Genomic DNA, 22,110 nt, shown 5'->3' on the forward strand with positions numbered 1-22,110 from the left:
CGTTGTTTTTGCCAAAGTCTGTGCAATAACTATAATTATGTTTATCGTATGAAATCCCACAGTATGTGTTGAAAGTGAGAGCGTTCGACGGAGCGTACGAGGACTATTGCACCGTCGAGATAAAAATATCCAACGTCAACGACAACCCGCCAGTATTCCAACCGTACGAAGGGAACATAACGATCACGGAAGAGGAACTCGTACCGGGCTGCATTACAACGGTAAGCGATTTCGAAATAGTATTTCGTGTGTGCGCGCGCATTTTGTTTGAGTAGAATTTTTTCGCGACGTCTAAAATATCTGTTCCCCCCTCCTGTAGTTGGAAGCATACGATCCGGATATTCAGGACCGATCTATGGACCAGCGTATCGTTTACTCTGTGGTGAAGGACGATCAACGGAAGTTAATGACCATCAACAAAAACGGATGTTTATCGCTCATAAAACCCCTCGACCGCGATCCACCAAACGGTTATGCTACGTGGCAAGTGATCATACAAGCAAGCGACGAAGGTGGTGGCCCAAAGAGCTTGCAACAGACCACAGAAGTGATCATTGCACTCAGAGACATCAACGACAATGCACCGTATTTAGACATGGTAAGTTATCAATAATAATTATAATAATAATTGAATTGAGTATATTTGTTTTTCTTGTTTAAGATGACTGCGCGTTATGCACTCAAAATAAATACCATTTTTTATTTTATTAAATTTATTTTAATTAGTTTTGTGGTACACTTTTAAGACCGATTGATCGGTTTACCTGGCAATAAAGTAAAATTGATCTCGATAGTCCATGAATGGAACCTTTGATTGAATTATTTCATAAAAGATATCATACTATAACTTAAAAAATATATTACATTTATTAATTAAAAAAATAAAATTTTTGTAAAATACCGCTTAGTTATGATAAGTAACCAGTTTTTGTAATTCATTTATTTGTTGTTGTTTTCAGCCTCAACCTGTTGTTTGGCGTGAGAATCAATTATCCGGAACAATAACACGATTATCCGCCAAAGACAATGATGGGCCTGAAAACGGTGCACCATTTGAATTTTTCATCTCATCTGATGCCTCCTATGAAATCAAAACAAAATTTGGAATTTCCGGTTTGTTAATATATAGGTTAATAAATTAACCTTTTTTAAAATTTTACTAACGTGCTCTATATCATTTTCAGGGGTTGAACTTCAGGCACTAACCACGTTTGATCGTGAAGAGAAAAAATTCTATAATATACCTATTACAATAACTGATAGTGGAATACCTAGTTTGACTGGGACAAGTACTCTCCAAGTAGTAATTGGCGATGAGAATGACAATCCCATGAAGCCTGGTAGGAGCTCTATATTTGTGTACACATATAAAGGCGAATCTCCAGACATGGAAATTGGACGTGTCTACGTTGACGACTTGGACGACTGGGACTTGCCCGACAAAAAGTTCAAGTGGTTGCATGGGCCACACGAACGTTTCGACCTTAAATCAGAAACTGGAATGATCACCATGCTTCAAAACACCAAAGAACAGACTTTTGTCCTAGAGTTTGAAATCACGGAACAGGGAACAAAGATTGCCAAACACACGGTGAATTCAACTGTCGTTGTCACTGTTAAAGAAATACCCGAAGAAGCTGTTGATAAGTCGGGATCAGTTAGATTAGCGGGAATTTCAGCTGAAGAGTTTATTACCCCCGGTCCGGTATGTATGGTTTTAGTAAAACCCATTATCGTTATCCATCTAAGCAATTTATAATATTTCTATGTTACTTTTTTACGTTAATTTAGGACAACGTGAGTAAGGCGACTATTTTAAAAAAACGGTTGGCTTCGATTTTAAACGCCACCGTTGAAAATGTCGACGTGTTCACTATTCTACATTCCCCTCACAACCCCAATACCACACAACTGGATGTTCGTTTTTCCGCTCACGGTTCCCCGTATTATCAACCTGAGAGAATCAATGCTGCTATCGATAAACACCAAGCAGAGGTAAGGATCATAAATTGTTTTACCTATTTATTTGGGCTTATTACGTGATTGTTGTTTTTGTAATATGTTTTATAGCTCGAAAAAGAGTTGGGCGTCACTTTCCTCATGGTCAATATTGATGAATGTCTCGTCGAGAAACTCTATTGTGAATCATCCTGTACGAATTTCTTAAATAAAAGCAACGAACCAGCTGCTGTTTATACAAATACCACTTCTTTTGTCGGGATACGAGCCGTGATAGATCCATTTTGCCAGTGTGAACAGAGAGCTACTACTAAAATCACGTGTCACAACGGTGGTAGTCCAACATCGGATGGGTAAGTTTTTCACATACGATTTACATTTGTATTTAAATAGTTCGGTTGGTGATACCTTTTTTTTTTTTTTTTTTTTTTCTATACTTTTAAGCTCTGGATGTCAGTGTCCGGCTGGTTTTGAAGGACCTCGATGTGAAATCCTCAGCATTGGTTTTTACGGCGATGGTTATGCCTTATATCCGTCCCTACAATCGTGCATGGAGTCTCACATGTCACTGGAAGTACGCACCTCTGCTGACAATGGTCTGTTGTTTTATGCCGGGCCCAGCAGTGTTAAACCTTCTCCACTGTCTGTTCAAGGTATTTGGAACTAATCAAGTCAACTCAAAATGTCTTTTATTAAACATGATTATATCCTTATAGATTTCATGTCACTGGAGCTCAAAGACGGTTTTCCCGTACTTTTGGTAGACTATGGTTCGGGAACACTAAAAATAGGACAAAAACAAATCAAAATTTCTGACGGAGAACCACATCGCATAGAGATTATTTGGACTAAAACTGTACTTATAATTCATTATTATACTAACATAATTATTTATTTTTATCACAAACTATAATTGTTGATCCATTTCAGAGCATTGAAATGAAAGTAGACAGCTGCAATCTTCCGTCTTGCTTGAGCCTTAGCCCTCCAATAGGAATTAACGAGTATTTGAACGTCAATGGACCATTACAGCTCGGTGGATCGTTTGTCGACCTAAGAGCAATAGCATCCACGCGGAATTGGACCCATAAACCGTTTTCCAACGGATTCAATGGTTGTATACGTAATTTAACTTTCAACGGCCATCTATACAACTTGGGCGCCCCTAGTATGTCTCGCAATGTTGATTTTTCATGTACCCACGGTACAGCAGTCGCTGTGTCATTTGGTATTGACGCTAGCTTCCTGATAGCTATTTTTGTGTGCCTAGCTGTCTTATTGAGTAAGTTTATACTCATCAAAAACACTAATCTTCGACATTACTAAAATAATAAAACTTTGTACTCGTTTAGTATTGCTGTTAGCAGTAGTGGTACATAGAAGAAAGTCTGATGATTTGTACAAAGACACTGATGATATTAGAGAAAACATAATTAACTACGAAGATGAAGGTGGCGGCGAAGGAGATATGACCGGCTATGATTTGAACGTTTTGCGGCTTATGTACGATGGCTCGGAACCTGTACAAGGATTTGATGATGCTGGAAATCTATTACAAAAACGTGGTATGCCTTTGTGATATTCATGTTTAATAGTAATACATTGAAATTGGAAAATTATGTTTGTGCAAAAATAACGCTAGGATTAACATTACTTGTTCAATCCGTAAACATAAATACTTAAATTAAAAATGCATTGTAAAACCAATTTATCTCTTTGTTCAAAAGATAATTTATATGCTTAGAATTAACTTCAAAATTATACATTTATTAATTTTACGCTAAACCGCTAATATACTCATTTTAATATTTAAACTGCATAAACCTAACTGTTGAAGTTTTCATGTGCATAATATGCTTTAATGTCTCTAAATATTTAATTACTAGAGTAGTTAATGCTTCACTAGTAAATGATTCAAATAAGTACTAATAGAACAATCCTCTAATTCTAATATATTTTTGCATTTTACGAACAATAATTTTGATTTTCAACATAATTTTCGTTGTATACAGTATCATAATATTTTATACTCTTCATATACTGTTATTTATGATATTTAATATTCATCATAACTATTTTACTTTTCAGCTCCAGATGAAGTTCCTGATATTTGTGGCTTCCTTGGCGACAAGTTGAACTCTGTAGATAACGATCCAGATTTAGGTCCATATGACGACGTCCGTAATTATATGTATGAAGGAGAAGGCAATTCAGTTGGATCACTTTCATCATTAGCTTCAGGTTAGTTTGATTTTTTTATCATTCAAAAGAATTTTTGTTCTTTCAATATTTAATTTTATTTACTCACTATGATGCGTTTACAGGTACGGACGATGGGGACTTAAACTTTGATTACCTTTCTAACTTTGGACCACGATTCCGCAAACTGGCGGACATGTACGGAGAAGATCCAAGCGATGAAGAAAGTGAAACGTACCGTAATACTCATCCCGAGTCGTGGTGCTAACACTCATTTGAAATTCGCTCTAAATAATCAGTTACCGGTGCATATGTTATCTGTAAGGTTATATAGCGAGTACATACCTAGACTTTTACTACCGACTACATTAAATATTAAAAACGAATCATTTGTACAGAGAGTTGACTGTGTACTCTAATGACGATTATCTAATAACAATATTTATTAAAAATATTTTTATTTTCATTTCAACTATTAATTGTTTTGTGTATTATTGACAGTAACGAAGTCAAATTTTTGTATATGAATTCAAAAAATTGATTCGTGATCTCAAAAACAGACTGCTTTAGTCTAATTATATTATTTTCATTTTTTTTTTTTTTTTTGTAACAAAATCACAAATCTTTGTAGGCGTCAACATTAAACTATGTATAAAATTTGTTTCGCTTACGCAATGTTTATAATTTAAGTTAAATCGCTTCCCAATAATTACTTGCATATTTTTCTATAGAATTTCATGAAATTCTCATTTTTTTTTTTTTTTTAATTTTCCGGGGAAAGGGTTTTTTCCCCCTTGAACGCGGTTTCAATAAATTTGATTCATAAATGTTACGCAACTGTGTTATTGGCGATCGATGTTTATTTTTTTAGATACTTAAATGTTTTAATAATATTTGTATACTGCCATTGGATCATTTTGAACTGTCAACTTTTTAAATGCATTGTACTTATTTGTAAATATATGAAAAATCAATCAGGGTTAATTATTATGCACAGATTGGCATACAGAATTCAATTTACTAAGAGATAACCGTAAAATATTATGTTTAAAAATCAAAATATTTTTAAATCCATTCCATATTATTTTAATCATAGTTTATATTTTACTACCATACTTTTTGCTTGAACACTGTAATACTTGATAAAATATTATTATTACAACATTCAACTATACTACATAAAAAATTTAGGAGATACCCACGTGTTAATATTTACAAAATTAAATTAGTTTTATTATCATTATTGTAGATTATTACTTCGTTAAATCAAAGATTTTGTTGATTTTTTTTTTTTTTTTGTGTTTGTATCCTCAACAAATAACTATATTATTATTTTTTATTTATATACTATAAGAATGTATTTTATTTTATCCTGATTTTAGAAGGTATGTAGTAAGTTCATTAAAATTAATTTTTTTTTCCTCTAAAAATATTTGTTAGTTTGTATGAATTATTATTTTGTATTGTTGCCATTTGTGATATGTACTTTATTATTTTGAAAACTTTGTAAATGATAGACAAACATTTTATTTATATTATATTTAAACAAAAAAAGAAAAAACATTCCATTTGAAAATAATGTTGTTGATGCGCATATCTGTGCTTACAAACGACTGAAAACTTAAGCTAATTTTAGTTTTAAACTAAGAATTTTTTTATTAATTTTATCATATTATGTCTTATATAAGCTATACATCTTATTTGTTAAGTTGTATTAATTAAAGTGTACATTTAGGGTTAAACAAATTAAATACTTATAATTTAATCACCCTTTTTTGTACCTACCGTCATGTATTATTTATACACCTATACATTTATAAATTAAATTGATCAAGAACTGCATTTTAGTGCCTACTGTATTATTTCTTTAATAAATGTATTTTGCCTAAGTTTAACTAATTCCTTTTTTTTATATTTTACATGTAAAGTGTAATTAATAAACTAAATCTACAATACATTGTGCTAATTGGATTTTCCTAAGCTAATACATTTTGGATATGAAGCTAATAATAACAATAGACATGTCTAATTAAATGTATCACTTTTGTCTTCTGTTAACTGTTATGTTCCAACATTTTTTTTTTTTCACAATAGATAACTATATTTTGTCAGGTTGTTAAATTAACTAAAACTGATTCTTAATCTAGAATAAAAAATATGATATTTTAGCAGTAGTTAGAATACTGAAATTTCCAATTGAAAGAGTTACGTTAATATATTATATATTTGGATTTGAAAATTAAGATGTGAAGAAGGTTGAACATCCTAAATCCCTAAAGGTACTTATGCAAAGAAACAATCACTATTTATCCTCTAACAATTTTTGTTTCTTATTGTTTATAATAATTCAAAAACAAGTAAATATAAATACTTGTATTTTTTTGAAAATGATTTCACTTTGAGTTATTTATAGACATTTAAAGTTTCTTTTAAATATTGATAAAATATTATTTGCTGAGTAATAACAACTGTAAATGTATTACATGGCTTCTCATAAATTATTAATTTATCAAATTAAATTAATTTTATGAGTCTGTATTTGTGTCATTAGGTGGCTGATTTAAGACTATATAAAGATATTAAATTGTATTAAGAACAGCTAAAAAAAAAAAATTATTTGGTTTTAATTTTAAGGAAGTTTATTTTAATTAAAGCTTTCACGATTTCGCTAAACTTAGAGTGCTGTAGACAACAAACTAATTAATCTAAATTAATAATTTTGACATCAATATTTTCAGAAAAAAATCTATCAAAATTCATTAAGAAGTATAGTTGTTACGGTTTCAAAAAATTGCCATTCAAAAACAAAGAAACGCGTCTTTTTTTATTTTTGAAATTCCATTTTATATGTCTATTATAATCATTCATAAACTACACGTACGACACGCCAAATATATTATTTTTGTATTGCGCCCCAATAATTTATTATAACTCTGTTTTTTCTGTAATTTCTAATTGACATGTGAATAAATCATGTGTATTTAACTTTCATAGTATTTGACGTAGCGTTTTTTTTTTTTCAAAAAATTAAAAATGAATTTTGTTTATAAAATTCTGATATTAACATTTATTTTGATAAAAATTAGTGTCAAGTATCTACTATTATTCGTATTTGAATGACCTATGAAAAACTATTCAAAATAATCGGGAAAATTTTTTTTAATATGTGTGAGATAGGACATGATGTTTTTTTAGCCTCGCTCTTCTTATTTTTGATTTCAATGTCTAAACCAAAAGCATGTGAAATTCTACATACTAAATATTTATAAAAGAAAATAATTGTTAGCAATACGTCAAATTTTTTACGAAACAATATTTATGATTTTTATGAAATCGAATATCTACAAGTTGAAGAATAAATATTTAATACAATTTTTGGTAAAATAAGGCATTGATCCATTTTGATATATTCACGACCATTCCAACTTCAACTGCAAGTTGTGCACTAAATTGACTCGCTGACATTTTTAATTAACACTTGTGTTTATATTCTAATAAATTATAATTGTTTAAGGTAGGTATATTGGTATTTATTTATTTATTTATTTTTTTTATAACATTTTTTAGACAGGAAACATCATATGGTTGAAATAACTTCTTGGAATATGGTGACAGAGAAATATTTTAAGAGAATATAATCTGATATACGACGGAATAAAATGACTCAAACCCATCAACATTCGCTAAAAAATGTATTATACAAGTTGAATAATTGTTCCAGCTTATTAACTTTTAATTTCAATAATGTGTGTAAGTAAATATATCAGTGCGTAAAAATATGGAAAAGATAAAAAAATCCTGTCAAACTACTCTTGCAAAAACTTGCCTAATCAACCGATCTAATATTTAAAAGACTTGTATAGGATAGTGTAGTTGTGTATTTTTATTTTCAGCTTTTAAGCTTTTTTTAAACTAATTTCATGTATAGAATCCATTTTGTTTTTAAAAATATCAAATTGGTTACCTACCAATGAAATTCATCGATTTAATATTTATTTTTTTTTTAATTTATTTCCAACAAACCAGTTGCTTATACCTACGTACCTGTGCAATGTATACACTATATATTATTAAATATTTTAGATTTTTCTTTTGTAAAAAAAATTTTAATTACTTTGGCTATATCGCTCTGGTAGATTTGACATTGTACACCTAAATTAATTATTAACTAATTTCAAATTCAAGTACCTAGATAAATTATTAAACAATTTATTGTGCATCTTATTAATCATATATGTTTTTTTGTACTTATCTACATTAGGTATATAACATGTTTAGGTCTTATAATGAAAACATGATACCACAATGGGAGGGGGCTTAACTCGAGTGTTCGGCGCAACGTGGAAGACGAAATCCAAAACTAGTTGAACGGAAAAAAAACTGAACGAACGCATTATCATTGTTATTGGTCCGTAAATGTCGTGCATGCTTCCTGACTGCGAGGGCGATTTGACGCCAATTTACCTGGTCACTAAAATTAAAATACCCGTTCCGTTATATATATATAGAAGCTTTACTAGGTATAACTTGAACACGGGAGAGAACATTGTATTCATTAATCTCAATAATCCTTACGAGAAGATTAAGATAACAAATTCAATCTACTTATGTGGCACTGTTGCAGGGAGGGATCCAGGGGGTCTAGAGTCTTAGACATATTATTCCTCAATTTTTTTTTTATAATTCTATAGATCTTGATATTACTATATATTTGAAATTACATATACGTCTGATAATATATTATAATATTATACAAAGTGGATATATATTGGAAAAATCGAAAATATAAATAGGTAGGTAGACGTTTAGATTTTATTATTTAATTTATAAATATTATTTAATATTGAATAATCATTAATTAATTAATTGATTACCTATATAACTATTATTACGAAAAAAATTTTAAATTATGAACTAAGTACCTATAAAAAAATTGTTTGCTCTTCCCCAGATCTTTGCTTTGGATCCATGCCTGCAAATATATTATGGTGACATAATATGTCCAGACAAGTTTGAAAATAGCGATAACGGAAAAATTTTGAGGTCTAATAGGTCTAAAAAAAGAAAACGATGTATGGTCTTTTGCTGTACACTGAATAATTTTCAACAAATTTACAAAAAACTGGACGATATCGTGTTCACAATGTTTCAGTGAACCGAAAACCTGATATCCTAGTTTACTTAGGTAGGTACTGCGTGTGATTAGTCTATATTTACACAGGTACATAAGCACAACTATAGTGAATTGTGATTAGGATTTATTTTTTTTTAAATATGCAATGTTCACTTCTTCTTTAAAAAAGTGACTTTTTAACTAAACTAAGTATTTAAAATTCACTAAACTATAATTTTTATTAAAAAAAATATAAATAACTGTATCTGTTAATTATTTTTAGTTGTAATTACGATTTCAATCGTATCTGTTAGTGAAACTCAGGACCACAGACTCAAGTGCTTAAACAAGTATACCTAAATAATCTTGCTGTATGTACGTATGAGTAGGTATGTGAACTTTCATATGTACCTCGATCGTTATTGTATAGGGCATTCAACCATTACCTACCATGGATGTGTTAGTATTTAAATTTAACGATAAATTACTGTAAAAAGATTGATTTTCAGTAGTGATAGTAATTATACTATGTCAAGCTTCATACAGCTCATTAAACTTTTACACGCTTGTCGTAGATTTAAAAGCTCTATGAATCATTATTACTATCTGTGTAATCAAAGAATAAATAGCTTACACAATTTTAATTTGTGCCTATAAATACTTTAAAAGTTCGTGTAATATTTTAGCATATCCCACAACTTTAAAAAACAAAAAATTGATCTGTTCTCGAAAAAGTTAGCTCCGATTCAAATTTTTGCAGACAAGTAATAAATAACCGAACTTACAAATTAACTATTTATGGTTATAAATACTAACAAGTAACGTATTATAATTATTGATAAAACTTGAATCAACAATTTTAAATGTAGACTACTAACTTCATAGACCTTGAAATTGTCACGATATCGTCTTAAAATATAATTTTTTATACGTCTATTGTTATGAGCTAAAACGAACGCATAACTACTAGTGGGAATTTTTTTTTTTTTTTTTTTTAAATATTTTTACTACCTACGATATAAATCACAGTATAAAATATTAACCTGTAAAAAATAGCACTCAATTGAATCTTAAATAATTTTTAGACATTAAAGTAGTGATTATTCGCAATTATGTATTCGCTTTAGGTATTGTATTTTGCAAAAACGAAATGTCTTTTGAAGTAAATTTTATAATATAAATGCTTGTTGAAATCGTGATGAAATTACAAAACCGACTAACGCATAATTTAATTAAAATATAAATGTATCTACATATTTTCATAATTATAATTCATACAAAAATTATACATTTAATAATTCTGGATATACGGATTGTCTCTTTTTTGTTTTGATGATCGACAGTGTTAAGACACGATATATCAACTTTACATTAATATAGATTATAGGTACATGCAAAGTTTAAAATCTAATATACTATTGTAAATAATTTAATTGCTTTACGAATATTTTTGAATTTCTTACACTAGTAGGTATAAGACGGTCTGAATTTTGGAGGTGAGTATCAAAAGTGATAAGGTGGTTGCAAGGATGCTCTCATAAAATTATAACCTGAATATTTCAAATAGTTTTGAATCACCGATGGCTGATGACAGTAGCGTAGTCAACGGGGTTAGTGATCTGGGCCTAGACAGGAGCTTAAACCATTCTACCGTGTTTATGTGATATTTATATTATTTAATATTTTATAACTTAAGTATTAAGTAAATAATAATGGGCGAGGTATAAGTGCTAACAAACAACAATTAAACAATCATATTTTCATATTTTCTTATTTTTATCATAATATTCATAAATTATTACTAAACATTAGACGTTACATAATCCAATATCAAGTTTTCCCTCCCTTGTCTATACGCATGACTTAATCAATAAGCGTTTATCCCTCCTCCCGCCAATTAGATATTTATTGAGGCGTAAATTACATATATGATTACAAGAACGTACGAGAAATATTTACTTATACTTACATTATTAAATCATATTATCATGTAGGTATATTATTACTTCATTTTTTATATGCTTTGACTGTATGTAGAAAAATAATAGTCACATCGCTTTAAGGTAAAATACATTTCCTATAGATTTTCTTAGCAGATATAATGATAACAATTTAAATTTAATAAAAAATGCAATCTAGTGCATGGCTTAATACTTGTTAATATAAGTAAATTGGTATAGGTAGTCAAAATAATTATTATTCTTCCCCATTTATATCATTACGCACCCGATTGAATTTATGACTCTTTATACTTATACATTTATAATCTAGTATATATAGTTTATCATTTTTGTATGTAAGTCTTCTGATACGGAATTCGTTATGGTTAGTAATAACTAACGACGTAAGAAACGTCTAATGTATGAAAGTGTTTATAACAATTTACCTCATGAAAGATTAAACATTTTTATTTTTTTTTTTTGTTTTAATCTTTGATTAATATTTAATGAGCTTAGGACTTAGGCGTTCTCTTTATAGCTGTAAATACTTATTAGATATAGTAAAAACTTAAAACCATAATACCTAACCAATTTTTTTCAACAAAAAATATATAAATACAATTATATTTAAATTATTTTAAAGTGCAAACAATTGTACGTATGACTGTAAAAGCTAAACAACGCAAGTACGTTTGATCATCTCAATTTAAATGAAAAAAAGGCTAATTTCTTAACGTGTTTGTTTATTGTTATAAAAACTAAATAAAAATACATAAAAATAGACCTCCTGAAGGTGTATCGAATAATAATATATTATTATGTATGTGTGGCTATTGCTCGTGTAGAAGTGCAAATTATTGTCCCTTATTCGTTACATTGTTTTTAACTTATTCACGCAAAAATTATTCATTACAATAGAAAACTGATCAATTTGCAATTTAAAAGTATAATTATTGTGTTTTATTTTTATTCTATCAATTTCAAAGAAACCACAAAAGTATTCACACCAAAATGAATTGTCAGCGTCACTATAAGCAGTATAACATAATTATGGCGTGCTAGACATGAGCCTACATATAGCTTGTGTAAAACACTCGTTATATTAAAAATGTGAGTAAATAATAACTATTTAATGAAACTCCTATTCTAAAAACGGGATATAATATATAATATATTATTATTATTTATCATAGGTAGTATTCATTTATTTACAAATAATCATGAGAACATCAGAATTAACATACCTAATATATTATTATACGGCAATTTGCAGAAACACCTTCTTTATGCAGCAGCTGGTATTGAAAAATATTGTTTTTTTCTTCGTGAATTACATAATAAATACATTGTATAATATTTAAGTGTTTAAAAAATGATTACAAGAACATAAACATTCGCCTTACATCATTTAAGCATAAAATATTAATTTAAAGTAACGATGAATTAATATAGGTACTTGAAAATTGAATTATTATTAATAACTTGTTATTGTACAATTTGAACTATTTATAATCATATTTTATAATAATTTGTATATCAAACTATTTTGATCATTATAGGAAATTTGCAATTGTAATAAGTAACAGACCTATCCTAGGACCAAGTCTGTCTTAAAAGTAAAAACAAATTATTATTGAATTGTATTTTACAATTGTACATTATGTTTATGTTTTTTTCTTTTTATATATATATATATATTGGTGCCTTATACAGATAATATATATTATTTTCATTTTTTATTATTAATTATATTATTATAGACATTCGTGATGAATACTGTGTATATTATATTCTTTCTTACTGGAAACCTACATGAGGCTACCCCCGGAACTTGCTCTATCTTTTTTTAAATAGATAAATCGACCAAAAGCCAGTAGGTAAACCGACCGTTATTGTTATTACCTATTCATCGTGTCAGAAAGTCAGAGGACGTGCACACTATTGGTGCACTTTTAATATTCAACAGTCGTACTGGTGATATATTGTAGATGCTGAATCTAAGACGTGTTCTCCTCCTCCTCCTCCCCTATTGTAAAATAAAAAAATATTTAACGATAATATACAATACAAATTAATAAATGTACTATTAATGAGATATTTTAATAATACAAATTATAAACATTTTTAAAATTAATTCATAAATGTAATTCAATAATACGCCATAATAACACTAGTGCCGGTAAAAACTTAGAGACACAGATTACAAACGAAAAATGACGTCTCTTATCTCACCATTAAATTTGCCTTATTCCCACGCATCATGCGTTATATTATCATATTATTTTACTCTAATAAACAAAACGCATTATATTAGATGTTATTATTGTCAAGTATTTGACCATTATTGCGGTCAAATGCCAATGATCGCCGAGGGGCTGACCATTAACTCATAGATTTTTATTTGGCCGAATTCATGTGAAGAAATCGTTTAACGACGAGATATAACGACATCAGATAATAATAAAATAATTGAGGCTATTTCGAACGACATTACATACTTTTAGCCAAATGCACGTCACATTTTAATATATTTTATATCATTGCGTAATAATATAATCCAATCGTAGTCGTTTAACTAGAAATGCTGGTGATTTTTGTGCAGCCATAATGTAATCTCACGTCTTACACATTTGTGTAGGCGTTTGTATAAATAAATAGAACTATGGCGGTATAATATATACATATTATATATATATATATTGAAACTTGTACAATTTGAAGCGTAGGTCGTAGGTGTGATACATAATATGTATGAAAATTTGTATTTAAAAAAAAAAATTGATACAATATACACTATTACATTGTAAATTGCTTATTACACAAAATGGCATTAAAATGACGACGTAGACGATAATTGTATATTGATCCTTATTAAATATTATTGTTTTTTACATTCATTTTTATCGATATAATTCGAGTTTTTATGATCATGTCCGCGCGTTGTGCACTCATCGAAAGTCCATAACTGACCATTAAAATATAGCGATCATACGATTTAAAATGAAACTGTAAGTAAGTACTCAGTACTGCCCGATAATTAATGACTAATGAGCAACTGTAGAGATAATAAATAATCTGCTATTTTTTATAACCCTTAATCATTTTTATGCCCTTTAATCAATAAAATAAAGTTTGAACTTTTAACGCATTTTAAATCATTGGGTATTCATGTTCCATTTTTGCAAATCATCAATTCCGGAGACACGTGTTTACGAAATGCTTCATGGTTACGTTTACGTATTCACGTTTGGCCTTACAGAAAACTTTTATTTCGCATTATAAAATAATATATTCTTTCAATTATTATTAAATTACCTTTATACGTGTACATTTTCTTTTGAAATATTAATATCTCTACTAATAACCAATTTTCTATTGCTACTCATGAATAATTTTTCTTTTGCAATATTATAAATTATAATTAATAATATAATACTGTAATACCAATTATTACATTTTACTCGTATATCATCAAATAATATAAGAGTCATCGTTTTATATATAAAAAAAAAAGTTACCGTTCTTACCAATAATTAAACTGTGTCAAATTATTGTCAATTATAGTCTTATATTTACAATTCAAATGATAGGTTTAATAGTTTGGTTTTACACGAAATCGCGGTTGGCAGAATAATATATAATATAAAGCGTTAGACATTTTTCCTATTTTTGTTTTTTGTATCAATGATTGTTTTCACTATATGAAACCCTCCAAGAGCAAAAGCTATAAGTGCACCTATACAAACTATAATCAAGTACAGCCTGGAGTCATTGTCAATTTGTTGAGAAATTGTAAACAAATGGAATAAAATAAAATGTATCCACATGGGTAAGATTTTTTAAGTATTCTTTATTTTAACAATACATTATGTTTTGTATTAAAAACGTTTGTCAACAAACATTTAGCACTAAAAAGTAAAAAGTAAAAAAAAAAATATGAGCATTTTATTTTATTCATATATTCTCGAAAGTATTTTTACTTTTTTTCTTTAAAGCTATTTGTATTGACACCTTAAACATTTCATCACTTAACCACATCAGCAGTGGTGACCCCCCACACATACAAAGCATGCCTAACTTGGGGGCCACGAGATCTTCATAATTTCATTGAAAAAGGTACCACTCTACTATACATTAAATGTCGAGTGGATCACTGTTATGGAGGTGTTCAATTTAAATTCAATGATATAATATCATTGTATAATATGAAAAACGATTTTGAGTGGAAACAGTTAGTCAGTATATTATTACTAATTATATTTCATCGTATGATTTTCGAAAAGCTATTTTTATCGTTAGCACTATACGTGCAATTATGTAAAATTGCAGTTAAATACATATGGTTTTGGCCACAAGCTTGAAAAAACATTCCATCAAGAAAAAAAACACTTTGAAATTTTCTTAATTTTTTAATTTTCAATTTATTTTTTCCGTAAAAATCGTATTCAGTCTATTACGAATATTTAAAAAATAAAATTAGTTCAATCAGACTATTTGTTTTCAAACTATGCATTTATAGCATTTTATTTTTATACTTACAAATATTAGATACAACATGAATTTAAATACTCGTAACTTAAAATTTAATAACGTATTTCTATAAATAACTTTATGTACTTGTAAAACAGTAAAAAATAGGTTCATCGTATTAATAGATAATATATTTAAATAAATGAAAAATGTCATTGCGTATAATAAAATACATAATAGTATGCATAATATACACGTCAGTTTTAAGTCCCCACGAATATTTTTTTGATTAATAACAAAATAATTAACATCTTTGTTTATTGTTAAAGTACACAATCTTGTGAGTATTTTAATTATCTACGATTAAATTTTTTTAATTTACAGCAAAAAAAACAAACATTGTTTTAGAAAATTTACTAATTTTAGGTATACCTAAACAGACATTTTTTTCATTTTTAACTATAAATTATTTTATATTTTTCGAGATTTTGACCAATTGTTTAATCAAGAAATTAACAGCTTATTAAAAAACTAGTACTTATTACATTTTCAAACAATTTTACCCATTCATCAATAATTTACTGTTATCTATAAAAAAAAAAAAACTGAAAATAATCAAAAATTTCATTTGTCTAGATCAAAAGCTCTCAAAGAATTAAAATATTTTGAAAATTATAACCATATAAAAATGAAAATTTAAAAATTTAGTAAAAATTTCAAGTTTCTTTTAGTTATTTAGTTTTGAATTATAACCAAATAAAAATAATAATAATTTTTTAATATCTGATTAAACTATTTAATCAAAAATCGGTTTAGCGCAATAATTCTCATCTTAAATCGATATATTTTTTTAATTTTAATTACATCTTTATTGAGTGTAATTTGATTTAAAACACTAAATAAATTTCCCAATATCACTACGTAATTTATTATTTAATTATTTAATTTCTTAATGTAAGGGGCCCACTAATTATGGGCCATCGAGTGTTTTTCTTCGCTTTTGCGAAATATTATTACACAACGTCACTTATCGAGTAAACTTATTTGAACTATGACTAGACGATATCTGATTTAAGAACTATCAACAAACACACATTAAAATGGCGTCAAAGGCATGCTCAGATCCAAGCGTGGGGGTTGGGTGACAAACACTAATCTTATGATGTGACTTCGAGTTTCGAATGTTTATTTAAACAAACGGTGTTTAAATTTCCTAAATGTATTTAGTATTTTATGTTTTTAATTTAATAGTTAGTTTTATGTGACATTTAATATTCATAGATATCAATTATTACATAATAATTTACATATACACTGTCAATTATTTTATTTGTCATGTAACTATTATTTATTTCTGTGAATTAAGATTATTATTATTATTATTATTATTATTATCATCATAACTGTTTCTATACGTGAATTTGAATAAATATTTATTATTGATTTAATTTGTTGCATATCTCATCTTCCTACTTGATACAGTTTAGTTATATGCTTAAATGTGTCTACTGTAAATATTATTTACAAGGGGCTAAACTCTAAACGAAGACTTGAATTCAAATCGTATATACGCGTGGTATACGTTACACGTGTTTACATTAGTCGCTTTCTGATTTAAGCTTAATCGCTTTCAAAGGTTATTATTAGGTATTTCATGTTTTGATTAGAATAGTCACTATCACTGGTTCTAAATTTAGTCTATAACAACGACGACATGTGGATTTCAAAAGCCTTTAAAGTCTTTGAAGTTTGTGTGTGGAATATCTCAATTCGCATGTATTCGTGGACCAAAATAAACTCAAAGTACACCATGATCATAAGCAATCATATATGTGGGTTAACCCGAAATTAGTTTGATAAAATTACACCTGGCTTAATAAAATCATCGATCTAATATTTTAAGTGTTTTTTTGTTTAAACCGTTTAAAGAATTATAAGCAATACAGTGAAACATTCGTTACCTATTTAATTATCGTGATAAAAAACAAGTGTAACTTCATCAAAGTGCGTTTATTTTAGATTAAGGAAAATAGTCGAGCGATTTATAAAAAAATAATATTATTTTATTGATTTAAAGTTACACCATTAAGTATACTTCAATTATTGCTTTGGTAACAACATTCGTCATTTAAAAATTTTAAGGTTTTTTAACTGTTTCATTCATTACGGCGGGACCCCAGGAAAAGTTCTTGTAAAACTTAAATGATGTAATAATCCTATTGAATAACGTAATAATAATTATAATTTATATAATTTTAAGAACAAACTAAAAGTAAGACACAAATATTTTAAATACGAGTAACACGTATTGTAATTTGTCCCGAGTGTAAAACGACATATTTCACAAAAATGTCATTGATTTTAGTTTTTTTATTACGTACTTATATTTATATAATATTTTATCGGAAAAAGTTTTTGATATGCTAAAGTTCTGTGTATTTTTTTTTTCAGTGGTGGATGACCAAAATTATTGTTATTAATTAATTTATTATGATAATATCGCGGCGTCGAGATTAGTTCGGTCGTCGCTCGGTAGTAAATATTAAATTATTAATATATTTATTTTTTTATTTTATATTATTTTATATTATTAATATTTAAACATTCCAGGCTTCCAGAGATGTCACGACGGCTCGTTGATTGGCGTTTTAAATTTTTAAACACTGTAATATTGTATTAAATTAAATTGTATTGTTTTAGTGCATGATTGACAACTAATATACCAGGTGGTCCCGAGAATGGCGGGATATTTGTGCTAAACAGTGTAATTAATAGGTAATTAATATTTTGTTTCATCTGTATTTTATATCATATTATGCTGTAAGTTACGTCGATTAAAATAACATCAGTGACTACTATTAGCGATTACTCTTGTTCATTCATTTCTATACCCTCCAACCTACACTGAAGGTTTTATTTAAAAATAAATCTTTTCTATATAATTATTACAATTATTTCTATCTATAGTTTGCGCTTGTGCGTAATACGCTTGGGCGCAAAATGAAGATTTTTTTTATCAAAACTAGTCGATGTCGTAAGATCTGGAAACAATATGTGTGTTTATACACTTTATAGTCATGTATGGGAACCAGTCGAGTGTTCGAATGAAGAGTTCAAAAAATCTGTTCGAATTGACCCGTGTTTGAGTAGTATTATTTACAAATGCTATATTTTCCTATTTGAACATATAATTCACGAGTTTGCGATATCGGATAATAATCGAAATAGGTACGTATACTTTTATAATCGCGTGACAAACCGGTCATAAATAAATGTGTATATAAATTTGTAATCATTATTCCAATGATTCCAACGAGGTTAGGTTAGGTCAGCACATTCAGAACGAGACAGAAAGTTCGATCAAACAGTTGATTTGATTCAAAACAGATATCCAAAAAAATTCCGAGTCCAAACAACAAAGAGAAGAACGTATTAAAAATCTTGTTCCGAGTTGAGTAAAGCTGATTTTATAATTTTTAAAAGAAATTGCCTATAATTTATCTTTTTAATACATTTATTTTTCTTCAAATAAACATAGAATTCATATTTAATTGTACACCGATTGTGTAGAGTATTATAACATATATCATAATAAAATAATATATACATAATCCGAGTCTGGCATTTTATCTATGAGATAAACCGATTGCTTCAACAGTCAGTTTAGAAAAATTAAATTTTGCTAATTCCACTATAAAAGTTCGAATAATCGAAAAAAATATTTGAACATTTAAACTTTCTAACAGATAACATTCGAATACTTTTCATTCGTACACATAACTTTCGAACATTCGTGTTAGTACTTGTATAAAAATAAATAGAAAAACATTTAAATTAAATACTTGATTTAAGTTTCTATAATAATAAGTATGACAACACTTTTAAAACATAAATTTATTAAATGGCTTGGATTAATAATACTATAGTTTATTCATAAACTGAATGTATGCAGTTCATATATTTTGTAGTCAATTATTTACTTTTAGGTCATTGATAACAGTTCTACAACTAAATGATTAATTATTTTAAGTCTTCTTATGTATGGTTAAAATTCATAAATACATATAAATTTGTTGAAGACCTTAAAATAAATGTATATTTCATGTTGTAAATCAATAAAACTATAAAAATAAATACAATTACGGTTCTTTTAGATTTTATTTCCTGATTAAAACATAAGAAACACAATGAAGTTGCTGTTTCTATATTAAACAAAATAATATCTTCAATCAAATGTTTTGTTCAATTTGTGAAAAGTAAACTGAAAAGCCAACAAATAACTTCTATTTTTATAGATCTTTTTAGTGAGTCTATTACTTATCATTTATAATACAAATTAAGGTGTTTTATTTATTGTGTATTAGTCTTGGATAAAAATTTATAGCAGTTTTACTTTTCTTTGTCTCAGCATTATACAGATAATAACGAATCCATAGAACATGTATTACTTAATAAAATTTTATCATGGCCTAGTACGAATAAAGATTTAAGAAAGCTAGAACCATTTTTTAATAACACTATTTCGCGTATAGGTGTTCTCTTTCATTCAATTTAATATTCTTAAATTTAGTTTGCTTTTTCAAAAATTATTTTCACAACGAGACTTTATTTTCAATTCTTTATTTTCCCAATTTTCTTTTGTAGTTACTTATGTATGTGATTCTATTGTACCACATAGAAAATTTGTTTTGGTCCTTTTATATTCTTATCACTATATGTGTCTTCGCCCTTCGGTAATATATGAAACTACGTCGATTTCAGTTATATAATTTGTAATGAGTGTATACATTTGTGTAAATTTGTGTAAGTTTCATCATACATTTTATGAAAATATATTTTTTTTTGATTGTATGAAAAAACAATTACTCTTACAATAATTACTATTTTTTCAACAAAATTATCAACTCGTAGTGTCATTCTTAAATACAAGATGTTTTACATAATTTTATATAGTGAATCTTGTCTGATTCTCTGATCGCTAATTTTTGTTTATTTTGTTTGGGCTATCAAACTTACTTAAATATGTTATAAAAATAACTTCTAAATTTTCTTGTGCCTCTTATCAAGTACAAATAAATAATTTTACTTGTTATTTATGGAAATTTCAGTTTATAAATGTATTATTTGTTTTCAATTTTTTTTTTTTATTTTTTAGTTCTAGTATAAATCATTTATGAGAAATTTTGTTTTAAATGTTCATAACTTTTCTAGAAAAGTTAAAGACTTTATAATTAAATACTTATAGTTTGTAAGTTATTGTGATTTTGACTAATTTTGTAAATATTTGAACTTCAAACAAATGTGCTAAAATTGTGCCTATTAATTATCTTTTTATATACATAGTTATTAGATATTAAATTACTTTTTAAAGAATTTTGACCTCATAAATAATTTTTTATTGTCAAAAAATTTAAAAAAATGTATGTTTATAAATAAAAACATTTTGACTAGGCGCAGGTCAATGAATTAAATTGAATTTAAAATTCGATAGTTAAGTAGTTTTTACTTATATATTTTATCAATTATTATTTTCTATAAACGGAAGACATTGAATAAGTAAATGTTTTAGATACATTTATGTCATATTTTTGTAAAATATAATATACGCAATGTACCTACATGCATTTATAATTTTATATGCATGGTAATTTATTTAACATAAGACTATCATTATTTCAAAAAACAGCAACGTTTTTAAAATTATTTCTGTTGCATGTAATATTAAGCAATTACAAAACAATATTTATATCGTTATCAATTCTTTAATTTTAATTTTTTAAGCGACATCATACATTTTTTATCTTACATTATTCCGAAGCAGAATATTATTCAGTGTTTCGAAAAATCAAATTTAAGACAAATTTTTCAATAGTTATAAACTTATAATTGCATTAAGTATTTTAAGTTTAGATGAATGGATTAGTTGGCTAACGGTTTACAGAGTTCTTTGTCCTGTGCCACTCTTGTACGACATCACTCCAATCATCAAAACTTTAAATAATTATTACCCATACACTGCTCATTCAAAATTCAATTTTAATAAACGTGGATAAATATTTTCCTTTAGAATAGGTAATAAATTTAAAATGTTTGTTGATATTAAAAAAAAGTTTATAAATAAATAAAAATTATAATCATATAAAATATTTTATTTTATGTAATGTTTTTTAACAGCTTAAAATGACGTAAAGAATTTAAAAACCCTTTATAGTATTTTTTAAAAAATGATTTATTTAAATAAATCACTCAGTATACGGTGTTGTGCGGTGAAAATTTCCCAAGCTAAACGGAAGAATAACTGGTATACATATTATGTCGGGCTTAGACGATAAAATATTATATCGACGATTATATATTATGATAAAATAAATATATCGACAGTCATGATATTTTTAAATATGTGCGACGAACACTTTACTTAAAGTATGT

General features: G+C 27.3%; 1 protein-coding gene and 1 long non-coding RNA gene across 3 annotated transcripts in view; both read left to right on the forward strand.

The window, feature by feature from the left end:
* The window catches only part of LOC112594088 (DE-cadherin), a 94,641-nt gene extending 89,179 nt beyond the window's left edge, over positions 1-5,462 (forward strand). For both annotated transcript variants that reach the window (XM_025338709.1, XM_025338710.1), the window contains 12 exons: positions 63-221; positions 320-598; positions 960-1,113; positions 1,185-1,705; positions 1,792-1,995; positions 2,071-2,312; positions 2,404-2,612; positions 2,676-2,815; positions 2,890-3,241; positions 3,312-3,524; positions 4,048-4,200; positions 4,284-5,462. In XM_025338709.1, coding sequence (XP_025194494.1) covers positions 63-221; positions 320-598; positions 960-1,113; positions 1,185-1,705; positions 1,792-1,995; positions 2,071-2,312; positions 2,404-2,612; positions 2,676-2,815; positions 2,890-3,241; positions 3,312-3,524; positions 4,048-4,200; positions 4,284-4,426 — 2,769 coding nt within the window. In that variant the 3' untranslated portion in view covers positions 4,427-5,462. The remainder of the gene's footprint in view (positions 1-62; positions 222-319; positions 599-959; positions 1,114-1,184; positions 1,706-1,791; positions 1,996-2,070; positions 2,313-2,403; positions 2,613-2,675; positions 2,816-2,889; positions 3,242-3,311; positions 3,525-4,047; positions 4,201-4,283) is intronic.
* A 9,325-nt stretch (positions 5,463-14,787) lies between these two features.
* Positions 14,788-18,609, forward strand: LOC112594034. Its single transcript, XR_003114628.1, has 3 exons — positions 14,788-15,040; positions 18,133-18,216; positions 18,292-18,609. It is a non-coding gene; the product is annotated as an uncharacterized LOC112594034 (long non-coding RNA).
* Positions 18,610-22,110: the final 3,501 nt, after the last annotated feature.

This window comes from Melanaphis sacchari, unplaced genomic scaffold (genome assembly GCF_002803265.2).
Source record: "Melanaphis sacchari strain LSU unplaced genomic scaffold, SCAv2.0 Contig21_pilon_pilon, whole genome shotgun sequence".
Lineage (NCBI taxonomy): Eukaryota > Metazoa > Arthropoda > Insecta > Hemiptera > Aphididae > Melanaphis > Melanaphis sacchari.